General features: G+C 41.6%; 1 protein-coding gene across 1 annotated transcript; it reads right to left on the minus strand.

Annotated features, from left to right (window-relative positions):
- Positions 1-792: 792 nt before the first annotated feature.
- Positions 793-6047, minus strand: LOC101429801 (kelch repeat and BTB domain-containing protein 7-like). Its single transcript, XM_071208265.1, is given in 2 exon segments — positions 793-5369; positions 5372-6047. Coding segments are annotated over 2 exon segments (1377 nt in total). The 5' UTR covers positions 5754-6047; the 3' UTR covers positions 793-4374.
- Between the last annotated feature and the right edge of the window lie 15739 nt (positions 6048-21786).

A 21786-nucleotide genomic window follows, 5' to 3' on the forward strand; every position in this document is an offset into this window, starting at 1 on the left:
TCATAGATTATTTGTCCTTTTGTGTCTGGCTTGCTTCACTCAACATAATGTCCTCCAGTTCATCCATGTTGTCATATGTTCATGACTTCATCTCTTTTTACCACTGCGTAATATTCCATTGTGTGTATATTCCACAATTTGTTTATCCATTCATCAGTTGATGGACACCTGGGTTGTTTCCAACTTTTGACTATCGTGAATAACACTGCTGTGAACATTGGTGTGCAGATGTCTATTCTTGTCACTGCTCATTTCTTCTGGGTTTATACCTAAAACGGTATTGCCGGATCTCATGGCAAGAATAATTCAACTTCCTTAGGAACTGCCAAACACTCCTCCACAGTGGCTATACCAGTCTACATTCCAACCAACAGTGAATAAGCATTCCTATCTCTCCAAATCCTCCCCAACATTTAGTTTTACCATAATTTTTAATAGCAGCATATTTAATAGGTATGAAATATCTCACTGTAGTTTTGACTTGCATTTCCCTAATCACTAGTGATGCTGAACATTTTTTCTTTATTTCTTCACCATTTGTGTCTCCTCTTTGGACAGTTGTCTTTTCAAGTCTTTTGACCAATTTTTAATCAGATACTTTGTCTTTTTATTGTTGAGTTGCATGATCTCCTTACATGTTATGGATATTAAATCTTTATCAGATATATGATCCCCAAATATTTTCTCCCATTGCGTTGGCTGCCTTTTCACCCTCTTTTTTCCTTCCCCTCCCCTCCCCCACCCTGTTGTTTTTGCTGTGTCCATTCGCTGTGTAATCTGTATGTATTTCTCTTTTTGTCTTCTAGGATTCATCAGGATTCGATCCTGGGGATCTATGATGTGGACAGAGGTTCCCTGTCAATAACACCACTTCTGTTCCTGGTCTCTGCTGTGCTTCGCCTTAACTCTCCCCTTTTTCTCTCTTTTGTTGCGTCATCATCTTGCTGCATGACTCACTTGCAAGGGTACTTGGCTCATCATGTGGGCACTCGTGTGGGCAGTCAGCTCACCATGGAGGCATGTTTTCTCTTCTTCTTTTCCTTTCTTTTTTTTTTTTTTAAGATTTTTATTTATTTATTTAATTTCCCCCCCTCCCCTGGTTGTCTGTTCTTGGTGTCTATTTGCTGCGTCTTGTTTCTTTGTCCGCTTCTGTTGTTGTCAGCGGCACGGGAAGTGTGGGCGGCGCCATTCCTGGGCAGGCTGCTCTCTCTTTTCACGCTGGGCGGCTCTCCTCACGGGCGCACTCCTTGCGCGTGGGACTCCCCCATGCGGGGGACACCCCTGCGTGGCACTCCTTGCGTGCATCAGCACTGCGCATGGGCCAGCTCCACACGGGTCAAGGAGGCCCGGGGTTTGAACCACGGGCCTCCCATATGGTAGACGGACGCCCTAACCACTGGGCCTGGGCCAAAGTCCGTTTCCCTCTTCTTCTTTTTCACCAGGAGACCCCAAGGATTGAACCTGGGCCCTCCCATATGATAGGTGGAAGCCCTATCACTTGAGCACATTGGCTTCCCTTTTCACCTTTTTTGACAAAGTCCTTTGAGCACAAAAGTGTTGAATTTTGAGGAGGTTCCATTTATCTATTTTTTTCTTTTGTTGCTCATGCTTTGGGCATAAGGTTAAAGAAACTACTGCCTACCAAAAAATCTTGAAGATGTTTTCCTACATTTTCTTCTAGGAGTTTTATGGTTGTTTTTTGTTTTAATCATTTTTTATTAGCTTTTTTAAAACGTATACATAGATCACACCAAAGGTTGTTTTTATATTTAGGTCCTAGATCCATTTGGAATTAATTTTTGCATAAGGTGTGAGATATGGGTCTCTTTTCTCTTTTGGATATGGCTATCCAGTTCTCCCAGTTCTGGCCAGAGCTGAGGGTCAAGCTCCACTGGCCAAATTCATTGAAGTTCCCTGACTCCCCCTCTCTTTTCCCTTGTACCAGCTGACAGGAGGAAGAGGAATGCTACCTTCTCAGTCAGCTATAATGAGCCAGGGGTTGGTGTTATAGCCACTAAATATCTTGGGGGTGGGGGAGAGGAACCCTTCCCCACAGCTGGGAAGTTTAGAAATTCAGTTTGTTGTTTCAGTCTCTGTCCCTCACTCTCCAGGGAGTTCTGAAGCACTGTCCTGGTCTGCTGACCCCCAAAGTAGATCCCTCAGGCAGCTATTGGCTCTTTCTCCATTGTCTTTGTGAGAGAGCTGAGCCTTACCTATCTAATCTAACGCCATCTTCCCACAATCCCGGAATCCCTGAATTTTAACTGGATACTGGATGCAAAATAAAGATTACCTCTCTCATCTACTTTTGCAGCTAAATGTGGTCATGTGGTTAAGATCTGGCTAGTGTTATGGGACCAGGAGTGATATGCATAACTTCCCTTTCAGGGTCATGCCCTTCCTTCCCCCATCCTCCTGTCCTGACAGCTGACATAGAGACAGGATGGTGAAGCAGCTTGGACCATGCAGATGAGGCAACACTCTTGAGAAAAGCACAACAAGAAAACAAAAACAGCCTTTGTTCTCTGATGACTTTCTAGATCAGGGCTGACTTAACAGATTGGACTTTTAATTGAGAGAGAAATTTCTATTTAATTTAAACAACTATTTAGGTGTCTATTACACACTACTAACCTATATGCTAACCAATACCTTAAGGAGAAAACACTGCCCATGATAATTTCTCTGTACACACTTATGCATGTGCACACATACACACACACACAAAGCCCTGAGGACATTTAGATTCTAGATCATTCTATGCCTTTAGTGAGAGCCAATGCTGGGTTATTCAATTACAAGAGGCAAAAAATTTTATTTTAACTGATCTAAGTTCTGGTTCTGTTGCTTACCTCTGAGAGTCCTGGCTCTTCTCTCTCTTTATGGCTAAAATATAGATACATACATATATATATTTTTGTTAAGGATGTTTTTAAAAAAGATTTATTTCTCCCCGCCACCCCCCACCCCCATCTGCACTTGCTGTCTCCTGTGTCTGCTCATCTTCTCTTTTTGAGGAGGCACTGAGAACCATGCCTGGGACCTCCAATGTGGGAGGGTGGTGCCCAATCACTTAAGCCACATCTGCTCTCTGCTTATGGGGTCTCTCTTTGTGTTTCCTCATTGTGTCATCTTGTTGCATCAGCTTGCTGCACCAGCCCCTTGCGTCAGCTCGCTGTCTTGTTTCTCTTCTTTAGAAGGCACCAAAACCAAGCTTAGGACCTCCCATGTGGTATGTGGGTGCCCAACTGCTTGAGCGACATCTGCTTCCCCATATCTGTCTTGAATGAAATACATTGCCTCCCATTTATATAAATCAAAGTTCTACTTAGCTAGTTTTCCCAGATTAAGGAACAGTTTGTCCCAGAAGAATATTCCTGATTGAGAAATGGTGCTAAGTGGTGAAAACTGTTTTTAGAAGAGAGTGTAGTGTGCAAGCAAAGGTTTTATAAATTTAGCAAAAACACTGAACTTACAGGTCAGGAAGCCTGAGTTCCAGTGCCAGTTTTATCTGTAACTATATACATACAAATCAATTATCTATGAAACAATGGTTAGCATCTACTTCCTAATTCATGAATATATCATGAAAACAAAATTCTTCCCTAGAAACGTCATTGTAAATGAAGATATTACTACCATTTAGCTTAGGCTTTAACTCAAAGGTTGAGCGTGACAAATGGGAAAACTTGTCTTTATACATCAGGTGCATAAGTTAACTCTGCAAATCTGGTTGAGATAAACATTATCTTATATTTCAACCTTACAACAACACAAAAAGCTATCAAGAAGTTACTGGTGAAAAAATATTGGACAAAAAATAACACTATTGAGAAACAGCTTTGTATGTTAAGGGCAGTGCTTATAACATTCCTGATATCAAATGGAACAAATTTTAACCTTAAGCTACTAAAGTATGTCTCCCCTTTGAAGGAACACATACTTCCAGAGCAAGCATCGCACGTCACTAAATATGTTACACATAATGATCGGTAAAAAATGTCATGGTCATACTTCAAGAGGCCTAATCTAGAACCTACATTAATCCACAGGTCATTCCTGCAGTTATATTTATACAGTCAGCCCGTTTTTTTCCACAGAAGAGTTGAGCAACTTTTGGCCATAAATGAAAATCCAGTACTCAGAGACACTTCCCACCAAGGGACTACTACTAATTTGTCTTCATTCTCCCGATTAGGTTGTAGACCTTCATGACAAGAATATCACAGATACATTAGATCTCATCATTGAAGACAAAGGCATCCTGAAAATTATAACTATGTTTAAGAGAAGTACATTTCAACCACATATTGTGGCTAGGATCATAGCAGAGTATGCGCTTACTATTGGGAGCGTAAAGATAGTTCTGAACCACTATTCAAAAGAATAGAAAGAATGGGATACAGCAGCCACCAGTGTCCACTGCTTCCTCTGAACACTGTAGTACTCCACTTCTCTCAATTTAGCTCTGGTAACAAGGTCCCCCCTATCCAAAATGTAAATGTATCCATTGAGGTAGGACACATCCATGCCCTCCCGGCATAGCAAGCGGTCTGCAAGTTGCTGCCAACTATTCTTGGCTGGTTTATACACCCAGAGGTCTTTCCTGGGCTGGGCAGCTAGACAGATGTCGTGGTCTGGAGAGACACAGACAGCAGAAGAGGTGATGGTCTTAGTGTGAGCCAGGCTGGTCAAAGGCGATGGCATTGTGTAAATGTCCCCTGAGTAAGGATCACAGCACAGAAAGGGATCTCTGGGGTGTCCAAAGAAGACCACCATCTCCTTGGCACACATACCCATCCTCTGGGGTGGATTTTTTGCTGAGGATACATCAGAGCCGCTGCTGCTGTTTGGCTTTGGCACTAGACTCTTACACATCATGTCCCCAAAGCGCAGCTGCAGGGCCCCTTCAATCACATCCCGGCAGTGTTTCTTCACAATGGGCTTGGTCAGCAGCCCTTCCAGGTAGTCCCGGTCCTTCTCCGTGAAGTGTGCCCAGCGGACACACTTGAAAACTTCTGCAGCATTAGGCCCCCGCTCCTTGGGAGCGGCCTCCAGCCACTGCACGGCCACGTGGCACATAGTCCGCTCGCTCTCTATGTCCAGACTATCCAGGCGCAGGACGGCCAGCAGCTGGGCCAGCGTCAGATCTGCCAGCGTCTCCTCGCGATTGGAGCCCATGCGGCTGAGCTGCTTGAAGTTGTGCGCGATAAACGACTGGGCCTGAGATCGCAGCTTGTGATGGTCGAAGGCATCGGCAAACTTGAGGATGGCGGTGCAGTTGGCCAGGTCGAGGCGGCGGGCGAGGAAGGAGGCGCAGGCTTCCCGCACGAACTCCAGCTGCAGCATGTCCGAGGCCGCAGGCACTACACTTTGGCCTCGCTCAAGGACACATGACCATCCACGTCATGCATGGTCACGCTGGCCTGCTGGCTCTCGTACATGCCTCCCGTGAACATGCTCTTGAAGTAGGGGCACGCGGCCGCCAGCACGTTGCGGTTGCAAGAGAAGAGTCTGCCCGTGCCCGGCCCGCTGCCCGGCGTCACCACCTCGATGGTCACGTCGCAGAGCAGCCGCTCGTCGTAGAAGGACTTGAGCTGTGCAAGCAGAGCTGCCGAATGCGCCGAGTCTTTCAGCTCCTCGGGACCCGTGAAAAAGGCCGAAACCGAGGGCTTGGAAATTCGTTTGGGTCGCCTCCCGCCACGGGGGCTGGCCAGGCGGCGAGGGCGTGGGGCTTCTTCCCGGGACTGCATGGTGGCGATGGCGACCGGCCGCTGACGGCGAGAACCGCGGCACCGAGCCGGCTCTGGCTCCTCCTCACCCTCCTCTCGCTGACGCTCAGGTTCCGGCGGCCGGGAACCGACTGCAGCACGGGCCGCACTTACTCAATTCGGACGAGCGCAGCGGCGCCGCTTACGGCTATCGCTCAGACAGCGACCGCCTCACCTTCTGTCAGTTCCGCGCGCTTCCGCTGCCTCAGCTCGCCCTCACAGAGCCAGGCGCCTGCAGCCGAGAGAGCGTCGCTACCGCGCCGTCAGTTCCGGTAGGCGCCTGGTAGAACTATCACTCCCAGGATGCCTTTCGAGTCCCGAGGAATGCTGGGGCCTTGGTCTCCACGGAAACTAAAGACGAGCGGAGGCCGCTTTGCATGTTGGGAGCTACTTGAGTAAACTCGCCAACTTTCTGGGCCTTAGCTAATTTTCCTGGATTTTACTTTATAGTTAATAATATTGACTTTGGAGTGCAGGTTAGAAGCTCGACCTCTGTGTTAATTATTTAGTTGCACTCTCATGATTTTTTTGTTTCGTACAGAGGGGATAATATCTCAGCGTTGAGTGAAGATTGAATGAGAAAAATTGCATATCTCAGAACACTCCATAAATGTTTGTTGCTTAATGGAATAATAAAGTGCTTCCATAGGCTAGAAAATAAGGATTCAGTGAGTTATAGTTCTTCTTATAGCATTTATGAAAAATGAGGCATCGCTAAGTTTCTGGGAAAATATTCCTATCAATTTTTAAAGTTGCATCTCTGGAAAACTTCTGCAGGATATGATAATATTACAAATACTAAGCCAAGATCTGTGTGTTCATTATGTTGCAATGTAAGAGAGCAACATTTATGGATGGTCTCAAATATGTAAATCAGGGATATAAGTTGATATTTTGGTCATCTAACAAAATCAGAGTTTCATATTGGAAAGGGGCTAATGTATTTCACTAAGCTCTTAATATGAATGTTTATGAGTAGTCTATGCTCCTTTCACTGACATCCCAAATGAAGTGAAGATTCTGGAATTGTAATTTTTAAGGAATTTTTGGAAATTTTTAAATAAAAATATTTCAACAAATAGTCCTTTTACTTAAAAACAAAACAAAACAGAATCCATATGTAAGAGATGGGGATCAGTTTAGTTTTCACATAAAGGAAATATAAAGCAGGAATGAAGAAAATAGTAATGTAACCTGGCGGCCTACTTCCTCATTCTCCCGCTCCTGGGTTAAGGAAAAACAAAGGAAATCAGCTTAAGCCAATGTTATAGTTGGTAAAAAGAGCTAAGTCAATACCAATTCAGCACTAAATTCTGTTCTTTATTTGGCAAAAGGAGCAGGTAAAAGTCAAAACGGTTGGAATGTGATGAGGGAAAATGTTAATCAAAAACTGGGGGACTTGTGCTGAGAAGTTAGACCTCTCAGATAGGCTGTAAACTCTGAAGTATCCAATCTATGAAGAACCAGAGGAAGGGCTTGCATGCTAGGCTTAGGGGTATAAATTGTGTCGTTTTCCTTTGTTAGGGGGATGAGCCACGTTTTCTGGTTGTGTACCAAGATTGAGAGTAAATTATTTTCCTTTCCACAATTGGGTGAGCCTTATTTTCTTTCAGAATAAGATTTCTTTCTTAAACATAGGACTTAGCTTTATACATGTTTTAGCAATTGATTTGTCACTTCTTGAATCTGCCTTTTGCAGCATTATTTGCTTTAGATTACCTTTCACAAAATGCAAAATAACCATAAAGCATTGTACTGTGATGTCTAGAGGTATACTATCCAGTAGAATTTTCTGTGATGATAGAAATATTCTGTATCTGTGCTGTCTCATAGGAATGCCATATGCCAGATGTAACTCTTAAGTACTTGAAATTTCTCTAGCGCAAGGAACTAAAGGAACTTAAGAAAGGAAGGTTATTCTTTGTTCTCCTGTTTTTTGAAAAATAGGTGAGCATTCTTCAAGCCCCTACTTTGTAGGTTAGACTTCCAACAACCCAGCCAGGTTGGGAGATTTTTCTTCTAATTTTGCAAAGAAGCAAATTGACTCAAATTAAATGATTTGCCTAAGGTTGCCAAAGGTGCACTTTTTATGCTGTCCTCAGACACCAATCAATTCTTTACTGAGAAGCACTGAAGAGACATGGTATTCTTACAGACACACTGAAGAGATTTAGAAGGAGAATTGAGTCAGGGTAGACTAGGGAGATGGGGGTCCTCTGGGGAGGAAGGAAAGTGGGGGGAGGAGTAGAAAAAAAACACAAAGCTAACCAACGGAACAAAGAGTCTGAGGCTAGGGCATTCTGTTATGATGAAAAGAAAAACACAACTAACCAAACAAAGAGTCTGAGCTAGGATATTCTGTATGATGAAAATTAGTTTTCTCAGAGCAAAACAAAAGGAGCAAAACACCTTAATGGGCCTGTCTGGGAAACAATCTAAGTACAAGAGAAACCACAGGAAGGCGCTAAGCACCTTAAAAGCCCTGTTAACTCTCCTGTGGGGGTGCCTCCTCCTGAGAGGTACCCACGGTGTCTGTGCTGTGTTTAATAAATGCTTTAAAATCATTAGTCTAGTTAAATTCTTTTGACTATTCTACTAAATGCCTGACAACCAAACCAATGAACATGCTTGAAGGCATACTTGCAGTTCTGACACACTGCATACCCACAGTCTCACAGAAGTTCCAAAAAAAGTGCTAAATGGTCCTCGCCAGAAAGCAGAAAACTGGTATGTCTTTAGGTATTGGGTTAGCCAAAGCTGATGCAAAGTGCTAGAATTCTGTTGGCTTTTATAAAGGGTATTTATTTGGGGTAGAAACTTACAGTCACAAGGCCCTAAGGTGTCCAACTCAAGGTTACTTCCTTACCATACTCTTTTACCACATGTTGAAGCAAGATGGTGGGCGACGACTGTGAGGATTCAGCCTTCCTCTTCCGCCTTAAGATCCGAGGGTCTAACTTCTTCCAGTCTCAGCTAATAGGTGGTCATAAGGCTAACCTCTCTTCCTGGGGATCATTTCTTTCTGGATTCAGCTGCTCTGTACTCTTCACAAGGTCATCTGTAGACTACCAGGATCGTCTCTCTTTCCTAAGCCTCAGGATTCTGTCCAGTGAGCTGTCTTTCCTCCTCTCTATTCTTCTTCTCTGTGTCTGCTTCTATGTGTGTCTACTTCCATGAGAGTCTGTTTTATTAGCCCATCAAGGGGGTGGGGACTCAACCCCGCATGCCCTAATGATGTGGTTGAATCAAAGGGTTATCATGCCCAGAGGAACAGATTAGTTTACAAACATAATCAATATTTCTTTTTGGAATTCATAAATAATCAAACTTCCACAAGTATAAATGGATTTAAGTTGAGTATATCTGGGAAAAAAAGAAGCAAGTTATTTGGAACATTCAAGAGTATATGCTTTGGGGAAGAATATTTATGATCTTTTACCAAGAAATGGGTTCTAAAATAGGACACCAAAAGAAAAAAATAGATAAATTTGACTTCAATTCAACATTCAAGGACATTATCAAGAAAATGAAAAACAACCTATAGAATGGGAGAAAATAGTTGCAAATCATATATTCATAAAGGTTTAATATCCAGAATATATAAAGAACATTTAGAACTCAACGACATAATGGGTAAAGGCTTTAGGGAGATGCAAAACAAAAACAAAACAAGATCCAGAGATAATGACTCTTATTAAAATAACAGTAACAAGTACTGACAAAGACATAGAGAAATAGGAACAATTTTTTGTTACTGGTTAGGATGTAAAGCTAAAACTCAAATACCTAACTGGACACCTAGAGGAAAAAAAAAAAAAAGAACAGCAAACTAACCCCAAAGCAAGAAGAAAGCAATAATAAAGACTAGAGCAAAAATAAATGAAACTAAGAATAAAAGAAAATAGAATTAACAAAAATCAAAAGTTGGTTCTCTGAAAATATCAATAAAATTGACAAACCCTTAACTAGACTACCAATGAAAAAGAGAAAGAGAAGATGCAAATAAAATAAAAAATGAGTGGGGGGACTGGGAAGCAGATGTGGCTCAAACAGTCGAGTGCCCACCTACCATGTGGGAGGTCCCAGGTTCATTTCCCAAGACATCCTGAAAAAATGAAAAGAAACAACGAGCAAAACAAATGGTGAAACCAACTCAGGGTAGCCGATGTGGCTCAGTGGTTGAGTGCCAGCTACCCACATACAAGGTGCTTGGTTCAATCCCTGGCACAGGTAATGCAAAAAAAAAAAAAAAGAGTGAGGGTTACATTACTATTGATGCCACAGAAATAAAAAGATCATAAGAGGATACTATGAACAACTGTATGCCAACAAATTAGGTGACCTGGATGAAATGGACAATTCGTAGAAACACATGAACAACTTACACTGTCTCTAGAAGAAATAGAAGATATCAGTAGGCCAATTACAAGTTAAGAGTTAAATCAGTCATCAAAAATCTCCCAACAAAGCAAAGCCCAGGACCAGATGGTGTCACAGGTGAATTCTATCAATTATTCCAATAATAATTAATACCAAATCTGCTTAAAACATTCCAAAAAACTGAAAAGAGAGAAACACTAGATGACTCATTCTGTGAGGCCAACATCACCCAAATATGAACACCAGATAAAGATATTACAAGAAAAAAAATTTCAAACCAATTTCTCTTATGAATATCCATAGAAAATCCTCAACACAATACTGGCAAATTGACTCCAACAGCACATTACAAGAATTATACAAGTAGGTTTTATCTCAGGTATGCAAGGGTAGTTCAACATAAGAAAATCAATTAATGAACTATACCACATTAATGGAAGAAAGGAAAAACCATATGATCGTCTCAATATATGCAAAAAAAGAGAAGGTATTTGACAAAGTCCTGCATTCTTTCTTGATAAAACCACTCAACATGATCAAAGACATATATGAAAAACCCACAGCTAACTTCATACTCAATAGTGAAAGACCGAATGCTGTATTTCTAAGACTGGGAACAAGACAAGGATTACCACTGTTATTCAACATTGCACTGGAAGTTCTAGTTAGAGCAGTTAGGAAAGAAAAAGAAATAAAAGACATCCAAATTGGAAATGAAGAAGTAAAAATTTGATTATTTGCAGATAACAACTGAATATAGAGAAAGTACTGAATAACTACAACAAAGCTATTAGTGCTAATAAATGGAAACAGGTATAGCTCAATGGTTGAGTGCCTGCTTTGCATGTCTGAGGTCCAAGTTCCAATCCCTCATACCTCCTACAGAAAAATAAATAAATTAAGCTAACAAATGAGTTCAGCAAAGTGGTGGGATACAAGATCAACATGCAAAAATCAGTAGTGTTTCTATACACTAGTAATTAGCAATCTGAGGAAGAAATCAAGTAAAAAATTCCATTTGCAGCATTAGCAACAAAAAGAATCAAATATCTAGGAATAAATTTAATCAAGGATGTAAAGGATTTATGCACAGAAAATAAAAACATTGCTAAGAGAAATCAAAGAAGACCTAAATAAATAGAAGGATGTTCCATGTTTATGGATCAGAAGACTAAATATCATTAAGACGTCAGTTCTGCCCCCAAATGATTTACAGATGCAATGCAAACCCAATGAAAATTCTAACATGCTACTTTGTAGAAATGTAAAAGACAATCATCAGATTTAGTGGAAGAGTAAGTGGCCTCAAATATCCAAAAACATCTTGTGAAATAAGAACGGGCAGCGCAAGATGGATTCGGAGTAAGTGCACCACATCATCTCTCCTACAGAAAAATGGCTGAGTGGGGACAAAATCCTGCCTGTGTGAGCTGTTTTGGGAACCCACAAAGCAGGAAGCTTCTGTACAACCATCTGGAGAGAGTGCGATGAAAAGTGATTGCTCAAAATAAAACCGCGGGTTTCTGACGCTTCTGGAGCTGTAGCAAGATAGCTGCAGCATTGCCTGAACCCCACTGGTCATAGAGGAGCGTTTCCTGAACCCTGCATTCCCGGAACCCCACATTCCCCCAAACTGTGTTCCCCAAACCCGTGTGTCTGAACCCAGGCTTCAAACCCCAGCATTCCCTGAACCCCGCTGGTCGTGGGCAAACTGAGAGTGGAGGGTTCTGGTGAAGAGTGCAGAGGGATCCGATGAATGTGGGTTCAATTGTCTGGACCCCCGTTTTTGAGCTTTGAGGAGCATCCCAGCTGGCTTGAGGAGAAACTAGGAAGAGGTGAGCGGCAAATCTGCTGAGGCAGCCTGATTTATCTAAATACCTGGGGATAGAGAAAATTGTTCTGGGAGAAGGTGGAGTCAGGCAATTTACTAGTCCTGTGCAACCCACCTGGAGAAGGGGGACAGTGGGAAGTGCTAGGTAGGCCTCCAGGAGCATATTTAGGATTCCCGGCAAGGTGTGGATTCTCTCTCCCAAAGAGACTGAGAGTCATTATTTTCTGTGCTGAATTGGTTCACCAGGGTCCCATCTGAGTTTCAGAGGGGAGCTCTCACACAGGCTTCCTGCTGCCCTGGGAGAGAGGGAAGTGAGGAAGGGAGAAAGGGGGAAGGACAGTTTGTTCAATGGCAAAGAGTTGAGCTTGCCCTGGGAAGGGGACTCTTTGAGGAACAGTCAGCCCAGGAGGGTTTGGCTCAGTGGAGGAGTTTCACCTTTTTTTTTTTTTTTTTTAAGATTTTATTTATTTATCTCCCCTTCCCACCCCACCCCAGTTGTCTGTTCTCTGTGTCTATTTGCTGCGTCTTGTCAGCAGCATGGGAATCTGTGTTTCTTTTTGTTGCGTCATCTTGCTGTGTCAGCTCTCTGTGTGTGCGGCGCCATTCCTGGGCAGGCTGCACTTTTTTCACGCTGGGCGGCTCTCCTTATGGGGTGCACTCCTTGCGCGTAGGGCTCCCCTATGCGGGGGACACCCCTGCATGGCAGGACACTCCTTGCATGCATCAGCACTGCACGTGGGCCAGCTCCACACAGGTCAAGGAGGCTCCGGGTTTGAACTGTGGACCTCCCATGTAGTAGACGGATGCCCTAACCACTGGGCCAAGTCCGCCGCCGAGTTTCGGCCTTGAATGTGCAAGGTCTCTGGTTCAGTTCCTGGTTCCTCATAGAGTAATGACCCACTGGGATATTAACAATCTGGCTGAGAATTTGAGACAGGGAAAACAAACAATATCCTTGTATTAGCTTCGGCTTGGGTCTCTTAGTTTTCCTAAATAAAAATAAATAAATAAAAAATGAAAGAGATTACTTTTGTTGCAAAATTTGGCTTGGTCTGCTCACTTAAACCCTCTTCAAGGTCTGCAGCGAGAAAACTGCAGGGTAATTGATTGGTGAACACCAGCAGCCTGACAGGCTCCACCAGGGTGTGGGAGGGAAGTCTGGTTTTACTTAATGTTTGGTTGACTCCTTTCTTGAGGGCTTGTCTGTGTTTTGCTGTTGTTTGTTTTCTTGCCTTTCCTTCCTCTTTATCCCCGACCCTTTTTTTTCCTTCATTTTTTCCCATAAGGTACTGCTGGCTTGTTTCTTGTTTGTGGTGTCCCTCATCCTCGATGTCCTCTTTTCTGTGTGCACTGATTTTGGCTACCAATGCTATCTCTTTTCCTTCCTACACCTTTCTATCTTCCACTTTCTGTTGTTTCTTTTACAGTCCACCTCTCTTTGTTTAGGTCCCAATTTTCCTGGCTTTTTATTTCTAACACTTCGATTCTGCTTTCTACGTTTTATTAACTCTTTATGTTATTGTCCTTTCTTTTCTCTTTCCCTCTCTCCTGATCATGCTGGCCTTTTAATTCATACTATATTCTTCTCGATATTAAGTTTCACATTTATTGTAGTTACTCCACTTTTTTATTCTTATAACTCCACACTGCTTACACAAGTTTAATACCCATTCTCCTAAATCTTATATGGTTCTTCTGCTAACATTTACTATCAATACTACTACTATACTTTTTCTTTTCTTACCTCTTTTGCTTTTCCTGACCCTAATCTTTTTCCTTCAAGGAACTTAGACAACAACAAGGAAATAAAATAAGAAGAACAAAGTGTTGAAGAGAAAACTTAACACACACCACAAAAAACAGCACCTAAATAAAACCCGAGGCTAGACAGAGAAGCTAAACAACTGAACAAACCCATCAAAATGAAATGATGACCAAACAGAACAAAAAATTACAAACCATACCAATAATCAGGAAGACATGACCCAATCCAGTGAACAAGCTAAACACCAGGATGATGAGCAGAACATTGAACAACTAATCAAAGCTCTCCAAACAAATATCATAGACCAACTTAATGAAGTGAAGGATGAAATTAAGAATATTAAGAAAACACTTGGAGAGAATACTGAAGAAATTGTAAACATACACAAAAAGATAACAGATATGATGGTGATTGAATGGCACAATCCAGCAAATAACAGCAGATTTGAAGAGGTAGAGGAAAGAATTAGTGATGTGGAAGACAGTACATCTGAAATTAAACAGATAGTAGAATTGATAGATTATAAAATAGAAAAAATCCAGCAGGACTTAGGGATTTGAATGACAACACAAAATGCACAAACATATGCATTACAGACATCCTAGAGAAGAAGAAAAGGGAAAGAGGACAGAAGGGGTGTTGGAGGAAATAATGGCTGAAAACTTCCCAAACCTATTGAGGGAGATGGATGTACAGGTCCAGGAAGTACAACGCACCCCAAATAGTATAAATCCCAACAGGCCTAGCCCAAGACATATACTTTCCAAATTATCCAATGCTCAAGACAAAGAGAAAATACTGAAGACAGCAAGAGAAAAGAGAGCCATCACGTATAAGGGAAGCTCCATCAGATTAAGTGCTGATTTCTCATCTGAAACCAGGGAGGCAAGAAGGCAGTGGTATGACATAGTCAAGTTGCTAAAAGAAAAAAATTCCAGCCAAGAATACTCTATCCTGCAAAGCTGGAATTCAAAAATGATGGAGAGTTCAAAATATTCACAGATAAGCAGAAAGCAAGAGAGAATGCCAATAAGAAACCTTCCCTTGAAGAAATACTAAAGGGAGTTCTGCAGAAGGAAATTAAAAAACAGGAGAGACAGAGCTGGAGGAGAGTGTTAAAACAACAAAAAAGACAAAAAGAGAAATAAAAACAACATATGACATACACAAATCCAAAGAAAATATGGCTAATATTAGTAATTCCTTGAGAATAATAACACTAAATGTCAATGGATTAAACTCACCTGTTAAGAGACACAGATGTGCAGAATGGATAAGGAAATATGACCCATCTATATGCTGTCTACAAGAAACTTACCTTAGACCCAGAGATTCAAGGAGGTTGAAAGTAAACAGCTGGAAAACAATCTAACAAGCAAACAATAACCAAAAAAGGACAGGGGTAACTATACTAATATCAGACAAAATAGACTTTAAATGCAAAACTATAGTGAGAGACAAAGATGGACAGTACATATTAATAAAAGGGGCAATTTTTCAAGAAGAAAGAACAATCATAAACATTTATGCACCCTCAACAGGGTGCCTCAAAATATATGAGGCAAACACTGGGGAAACTAAGTCGAGAAATAGATGCCTCCACAATTATAGTGAGGGACTTTAATACACCATTATCACCATTAGACAAAAGATTTCAACAGAGAATCAGTGAAGAAACAAAGACTTTGAATAAGTAGAGGTTCTGGACCTAATAGACATATACAGAACAACACACCTAAATAAAGGAAGATATACATTCTTCTCAAGTGCACATGGGTCATTCTCCAAGATAGACCACATGCTGGGCCACAGAGAAAGTCTCAATGAATTCAGAAATATAGAAATCATACAAAATAATTTCTCTGACTGCAGTGGAATAAAGCTGGAAATCTGCAAGGGCCAGAGAATCAGATTAGGCACAAAGATATGGAAGTTGAGCAACACTCTCTTAGACAAACAGTGGGTCATGGAGGAAATCTCAAAAGAAATCCTCCTTGACCCGTGTGGATGGCCCATGCGCAGTGCTGATGCACGCAAGGACTGCCATGCCATGCAGGGGTGTCCCTGTGTAGGGAAGCCCCACGCACAAGGAGTGCGCCCCGTGAGGAGAGCCACCCAGCGTGAAAGAAAGTGCAGCCTGCCTAAGAATGGTGCCATCCACACGGAGAGCTGACACAGCAAGAAGACACAACAAAAAGAGACACAGATTCCCGTGCCGCTGACAACAACAGAAGTGGACAAAGAAGAAGACACAGCAAATGGACACAGAGAACAGACAACCGGGGCAGGGGGAGGGGGGGACGGGGAAGAGGAGGAGAGAGAAATAAATAAATACTTAAAAATTAAAAAAAAAAAAAAAAAGAAAGAGCGAAAAATCAAAGACCTAGTGGCACACTTGGAGGAATTAGTAAAAAAAACCAGCAACAAATTAACCCCAAAGGAAGAAGAAAGAAAGAAAGAACAAAAGTCAGAGCAGAACTAAATGAAAGAGAAAATAAGAAAGCACTAGAAAAAATAAAACAAAGAGCTTGTTCTTTGAGAAGATCAATAAAATTGACAAACCCTTAGCAAGACTAAGAAAGAAATAAAGAGAGAAGATGCAAATACCCAAAATCAGAAATGAGAAAGGGGATATCACCACTGACACCACAGAAATAAAGATTATCATAAGATGATACTTTAAAAAACTATATGCCAAACAGAAGGACAATTTAGAGGAAATGGACACATTCCTAGAAACACATTAGCAGCCTACATTGATGAAAGAAGAAACTGATGATCTCAGTAAATTAATCACAAGTAAAGAGATAGAATCAGTCATTAAAAACCTCCCAACTAAGAAGAGCCCTGGGACAGAAGGCTTCACAGGTGAATTCTACCAAACATTTTGGAAGTAACTAACACCAATCTTGCTTAAACTCTTCAGAAAAATCAAAATAGAAGGAACATTGCTTAACTCATTCTATGATGCCAACATTACCCTAACACCAAAGCCAAACAAAGATACCACAAGAAAGGAGAATTACAGCCAATCTCTTTAATGAACCTAGATGCTAAAATCCTCAACAAAATATTTGCTAATCATATTCAACAACACATCAAATGAATTACAGACCATGACTAAGTGGGTTTCATCCCTGGTATGCAAGGATGGTTCAATAAGAAAATCAATTAATGTAATATGCCACAAAAACATATTGAAGGAAAAAAATCACATGATCATATCTATAGATGCAGAAAAAGCATTTGACAAAATACCACACTCTTTCTTGATAAAAACACTGCAAAAGATAGGAATAGAAGGAAACTTTCTGAATACGATAAAGGGTATATATGAAAAACCCACAGCTAACACCATTTACAATGGTGAAATCCTAAAATCTTTACCTCTAAGATCAGGAACAAGACAAGGCTGTCCACTATCACCCCTTCTATTTAACATTGTGTTAGAAGTACTTGCTTGAGCACTGAGGCAAGAAACAGATCCAATTGGAAAGGAAGAAGTCAAAATATCACCATTTGTGGACAACATGATCTTATACATAGAAAGCCTTGAGAAATCTACAACAAAACTTCTAGAACTTATAAATGAGTTCAGTAAAGTTGCAGGTTATAAGATCGATGCACAAAAATCAGTGGTAATTCTGTACATCAATAATGAGCAGTCTGAGGAGAAAATCAAGAAAAAAATACCATTTACGATAGTAAATTACTTAGGAATAAATTTAACTAAAGATGTAAAAGACCTATATACATAGGAAACTACACAACACTGTTAAAGGAAATCAAAGAAGTCTTAAATAAATGGAAGAATATTCCTTGTTCATAGATAGGAAGACTAAATATCATTAAGATGTCTCCTACCCAAACTGATCTACAGATTTTATGCACTCCCAATAAAAATCAACACAGCATTTTTTAATGAACTGGAAAAACTAACTATGAAATTTATTTGGAAGGAAAACAGGCCCTGAATAGCCAAAGACATATTGAAAAAGAAAAATGAAAGTGGAGGAATCACACTATCTGACTTTAAAACATCCACAAAGGTATAATGGTAAAAATGGCATGGTATTGGCACAAGGATAGACATACTGACCAATGAAACTAAAGTGAGAGTTCTGATATAGATCCTCTCATATAAACTTATCTGCTATTTGACAAAGCCACCAAGCCCACTCAGCTAGGAGAGAATGGCCTCTTCTACAAATGTGCTTGGAGAATTGGATATCCATATGCAGAAGAATGAGAGAGGATTACCATCTCACACCTTATACAAAAATCAACTCAAGATGGATCAAAGATCTAAATATAAGAGCCAAGACCATAAAGACCTTGAAAGACAGTGTAGAAGCATCTACAGGACCTTATAATAGGAAATGGCTTCATGAACTTCACAACCAAAGCATGAGCAGTGAAAGAAAAAACAGATAAATGGGACTTCCTAATTTGCATCTCAAAGGAGTTTATCAAGAAAGTGAAAAGAGAGCCTACCCAATGAGAGAAAATATTTGGTAACCATATATCTCATAGGAGCCTAATATCCAGCATATATAAAGAAATCCTGTACCTTGAAAAGAAAAAGAAAGAAACCTGTTTTAAAAATGGCCAAGAGATTTGAACAGATGTTTCTCCAAAGAAGAAATACGAATGGCTAAAAAGCATTTGAAAAGATGCTCAACATCACTAGCTATTAGGGAAGTGCAAATCCAAACTACAATGAGATACCATCTTACACCCATTAGACTGGTGGCTATTAAAAAATCAGGACTACAAGTATTGGAGAGGATCTGGTTGAGTGGGAACCCTCATACACTGCTGGTGGGAATGTAGAAAGATCCAGTCATTCTGGAGGACAGTTTGATGGCTCCTCAAAAAACTAGCTATAGATTTGCCATATGACCCAGCAATTCCACAACTAGGTATATACCCAAAAGAACTGAAAACATGGACATGAACCAATAAATGCACAGCAATGTTCATAGTGGCATTGTTCACTAATGCCAAAAGTTGGAATCAACCCAGGTGTCCATCAGATGAAGAATGGATAAACAAAATGTGGTAAATACATACAATGGAATACTACCAAGCTGTAAGAGGGAATACAGTAGTAACACATGGGATAACATGGGTGAACCCTGAGGACCTTATGTTGAGTGAAGAAAGCCAGGTATTGAAGGACAAATACTACATGACCTCTCTGATATGAATTAAGCAAATCAAGGTGTCTCAGAGAGCTAGAGACTGGAAGATAGGCTTACAGGGGGGACGAGGAAAGTTGTGAGCTAATGCCCACATGGGTGAAATCTATGATAAACTGGAGGTAAGTAGTTGTGCAGTGAAGGGATAAAATGGGGGCATTGGGGTTGGACTTTGCAGGCTTGAGGGGGGCTAGGGTTGGGAGGATGGGTCAGATGGTCCAAGGACTTGGGGGAGGGTTGGGGGGGAGCAAGTGAACATGGGGAGGTCGTTGAGTGTGTGGTTCAAACTATAATGTTGAGAAAACTCTTTAGAAAATATAATAAGGAAGGGTTACTGGTATAAAGTGTTTGACAGGGGGCATCTGGCACAAGATTCACCTGGGGCAGCCCTTTAGGGAGTGTGTGAGTGCTCATCATGTCATAGTGTGTCAAATCAGTGGGTGGAGACCCATACAATGAGTGGGAAGGTGTTATGCCCCCATCCTGGGGTGGACTAATGTTCTCAAACAGAGGGGAAGGTGTCTTCCAGCGTGGGAGGACAGGTTAGTGGGTCAAGCCCTCAGCATTGTTGCAAGTACCTATGAATCTTGTTCTTCAAGCAGTAAAGCTTGGTTGTCACTGTGGGCCCCAAGGAGAGGGGGAGAGGAATAGAACATTTGGAAGAGGGAGTTACTGGGGGGCAATGGAAGTGTTTTGCATGATCCTGCAATGATGGATACTGACCATGTTAAATATCACCAAAAAATTTATAAAGGTGTATAGTCTAAAATGCAAACCATAATGTAAACCATAATGTAACCAAAAATCTATAAAAGTGTACAGTCTAAAATGGAAACCATAGTGGAAACCATAATGGAAACATGATTGGTAGCTATGTTTCAATATCTGTACATCAGTTGCAGCAAATGTAACATCCACATGTAAAAAGATCATTGCTGGGGAAAGGGGCAAAGGGTTTGATGTTGGTATATGGGAGTTCCCTATATTCTATATGTGACTTTACTGTGACCTAAACTTTTTTGAAGACATTAAAAGAAAAAAAAAAAGGATGTAGACACAGAGGAAGAAAAGGAAGAGATTGCCTTGGCACTGTACATACAGGGCAACACCTATTACAGTGCTGAAAGGCAAAATGTAAAAATAAAAATTTATGTTATTTTCCATTATTTTAATACCCCAATTTATTTTTAACTCTATTTTAGTTTTTCTAAATTATTATGTATTCTATTTCTAATCTTTAAACCTATCATTACTATTTCATTTTCCCATTAATTGAATTTGGCAAATATTAGACTTCATTTCTGAAGAAGTTTTGATCACAAAGGCATTCAACTATGGCAAGGGGGAGCACTGATGTGGGGTATCATTGATGGGGGATGTATTAGTGGGAGGGAGTTCTCCAGGGCATGCATATAGGGTATATAGATATGTTCATATGTTTATTGTGTATTGACATAGGGGGTAGAGTTTCACACGACTGAGGGAGTGCTGAGTTCCCATTCGTGGAAACTGTTGCACTCCCCAATGGAGCAGCAACAATCCCCCAAGTACAAGGGCAAAGATTAGTGAAGAAGGATGGCCCTTGATACTGATGACTATACTTATGAACCTGTGTGCTGGAAATTTCAACTAGGCCTAGAGCTGCAGTGTGCCTAAGAGTTACCTCCTGAGAGCCTCCGTGTTGCTCAAATGTTGCCACTCTCTAAGCCAAACTCAGCTTGTAAATGCATTACCTTCCCCCCAGCATGGGTCATGACTCCCATATCGAGGAATTACTACCAAGCACCAGCTGGTGATACAACTAGAAAAAGACCTTGAATAAAAGGGGGAAATTGTAAAAACAAATTAGTTCATATGGCTAAGAGACTTCAAAATGAGTCAGGAGGTCAGCAGAGGGTTTGCACTTACCCATATCTCAGCAGGATCTCAGAGACAGCCAAAGTAGATACACCCCCAGGTAGGGGTGCTCCTGTGGGCTATGGAGACACCCAGGTCCTGCAGTCATGACAGATGGCTGTGGAGTTCAGTGCCTTGTCAGTGAGCCCTACTTTGGAATCTGTGCTCCTGAGTGTGATGGAGTTGGACTCAGATGTGACCTCTCTGTGCATGCTTCTTCTGTCACTTTTACTGAATCTGTGGTTGGCACTGGGGTTGGTGTGCGCTCAGGAGACTTGAATCTCTGGACTGTCTATATGCCAGCTGGGTCCTGAGCCTCAGTAGAGTTCCAACACCTACTCTCCAGTTCATTGGACTTACCCAGGTCAGCTAACAGGGAGGTGAGGATGGTCAACTGCTATACCAGGGAACTGAGAGAATCTAGAGCTGCAAACAGGAGAATTCCATCCATCAGCCATGTGGATCTAAGTCCCTTCTTGATTTAGAGGTGGAGTAGACATTACCATCCAGGGTCCTCAGGATGGAGGAATAAAATGCAGATCAGAGTGGACTTACTGGGAAACGGACTTGGCCCAGTGGTTAGGGCATCGGTCTACCACATGGGAGGTCCACGGTTCAAACCCCAGGCCTCCTTGACCCATGTGGAGCTGGCCCATGCTCAGTGCTGATGCACGCAAGGAATGCCCTGCCACGCAGGGGTGTCCCCCACGCAGGGGAGTCCCACGAGCAAGGAGTGAGCCCCAAAAGGAGAGCCACACAGCATGAAAGAAAGTGCAACCTGCCCAGGAATGGCGTCACACACACGGAGAGCTGACACAACAAGATGATGCAACAAAAAGAAACAGATTTCTGTGCCGCTGACAACAACAGAAGTGGACAAAGAAAAAGACACAGCAAATAGACATAGAGAACAGACAACCGGGGTGGAGGGGAAGGGGAGAG

Source organism: Dasypus novemcinctus, chromosome 15 (genome assembly GCF_030445035.2).
Source record: "Dasypus novemcinctus isolate mDasNov1 chromosome 15, mDasNov1.1.hap2, whole genome shotgun sequence".
Classification (NCBI taxonomy): domain Eukaryota; kingdom Metazoa; phylum Chordata; class Mammalia; order Cingulata; family Dasypodidae; genus Dasypus; species Dasypus novemcinctus.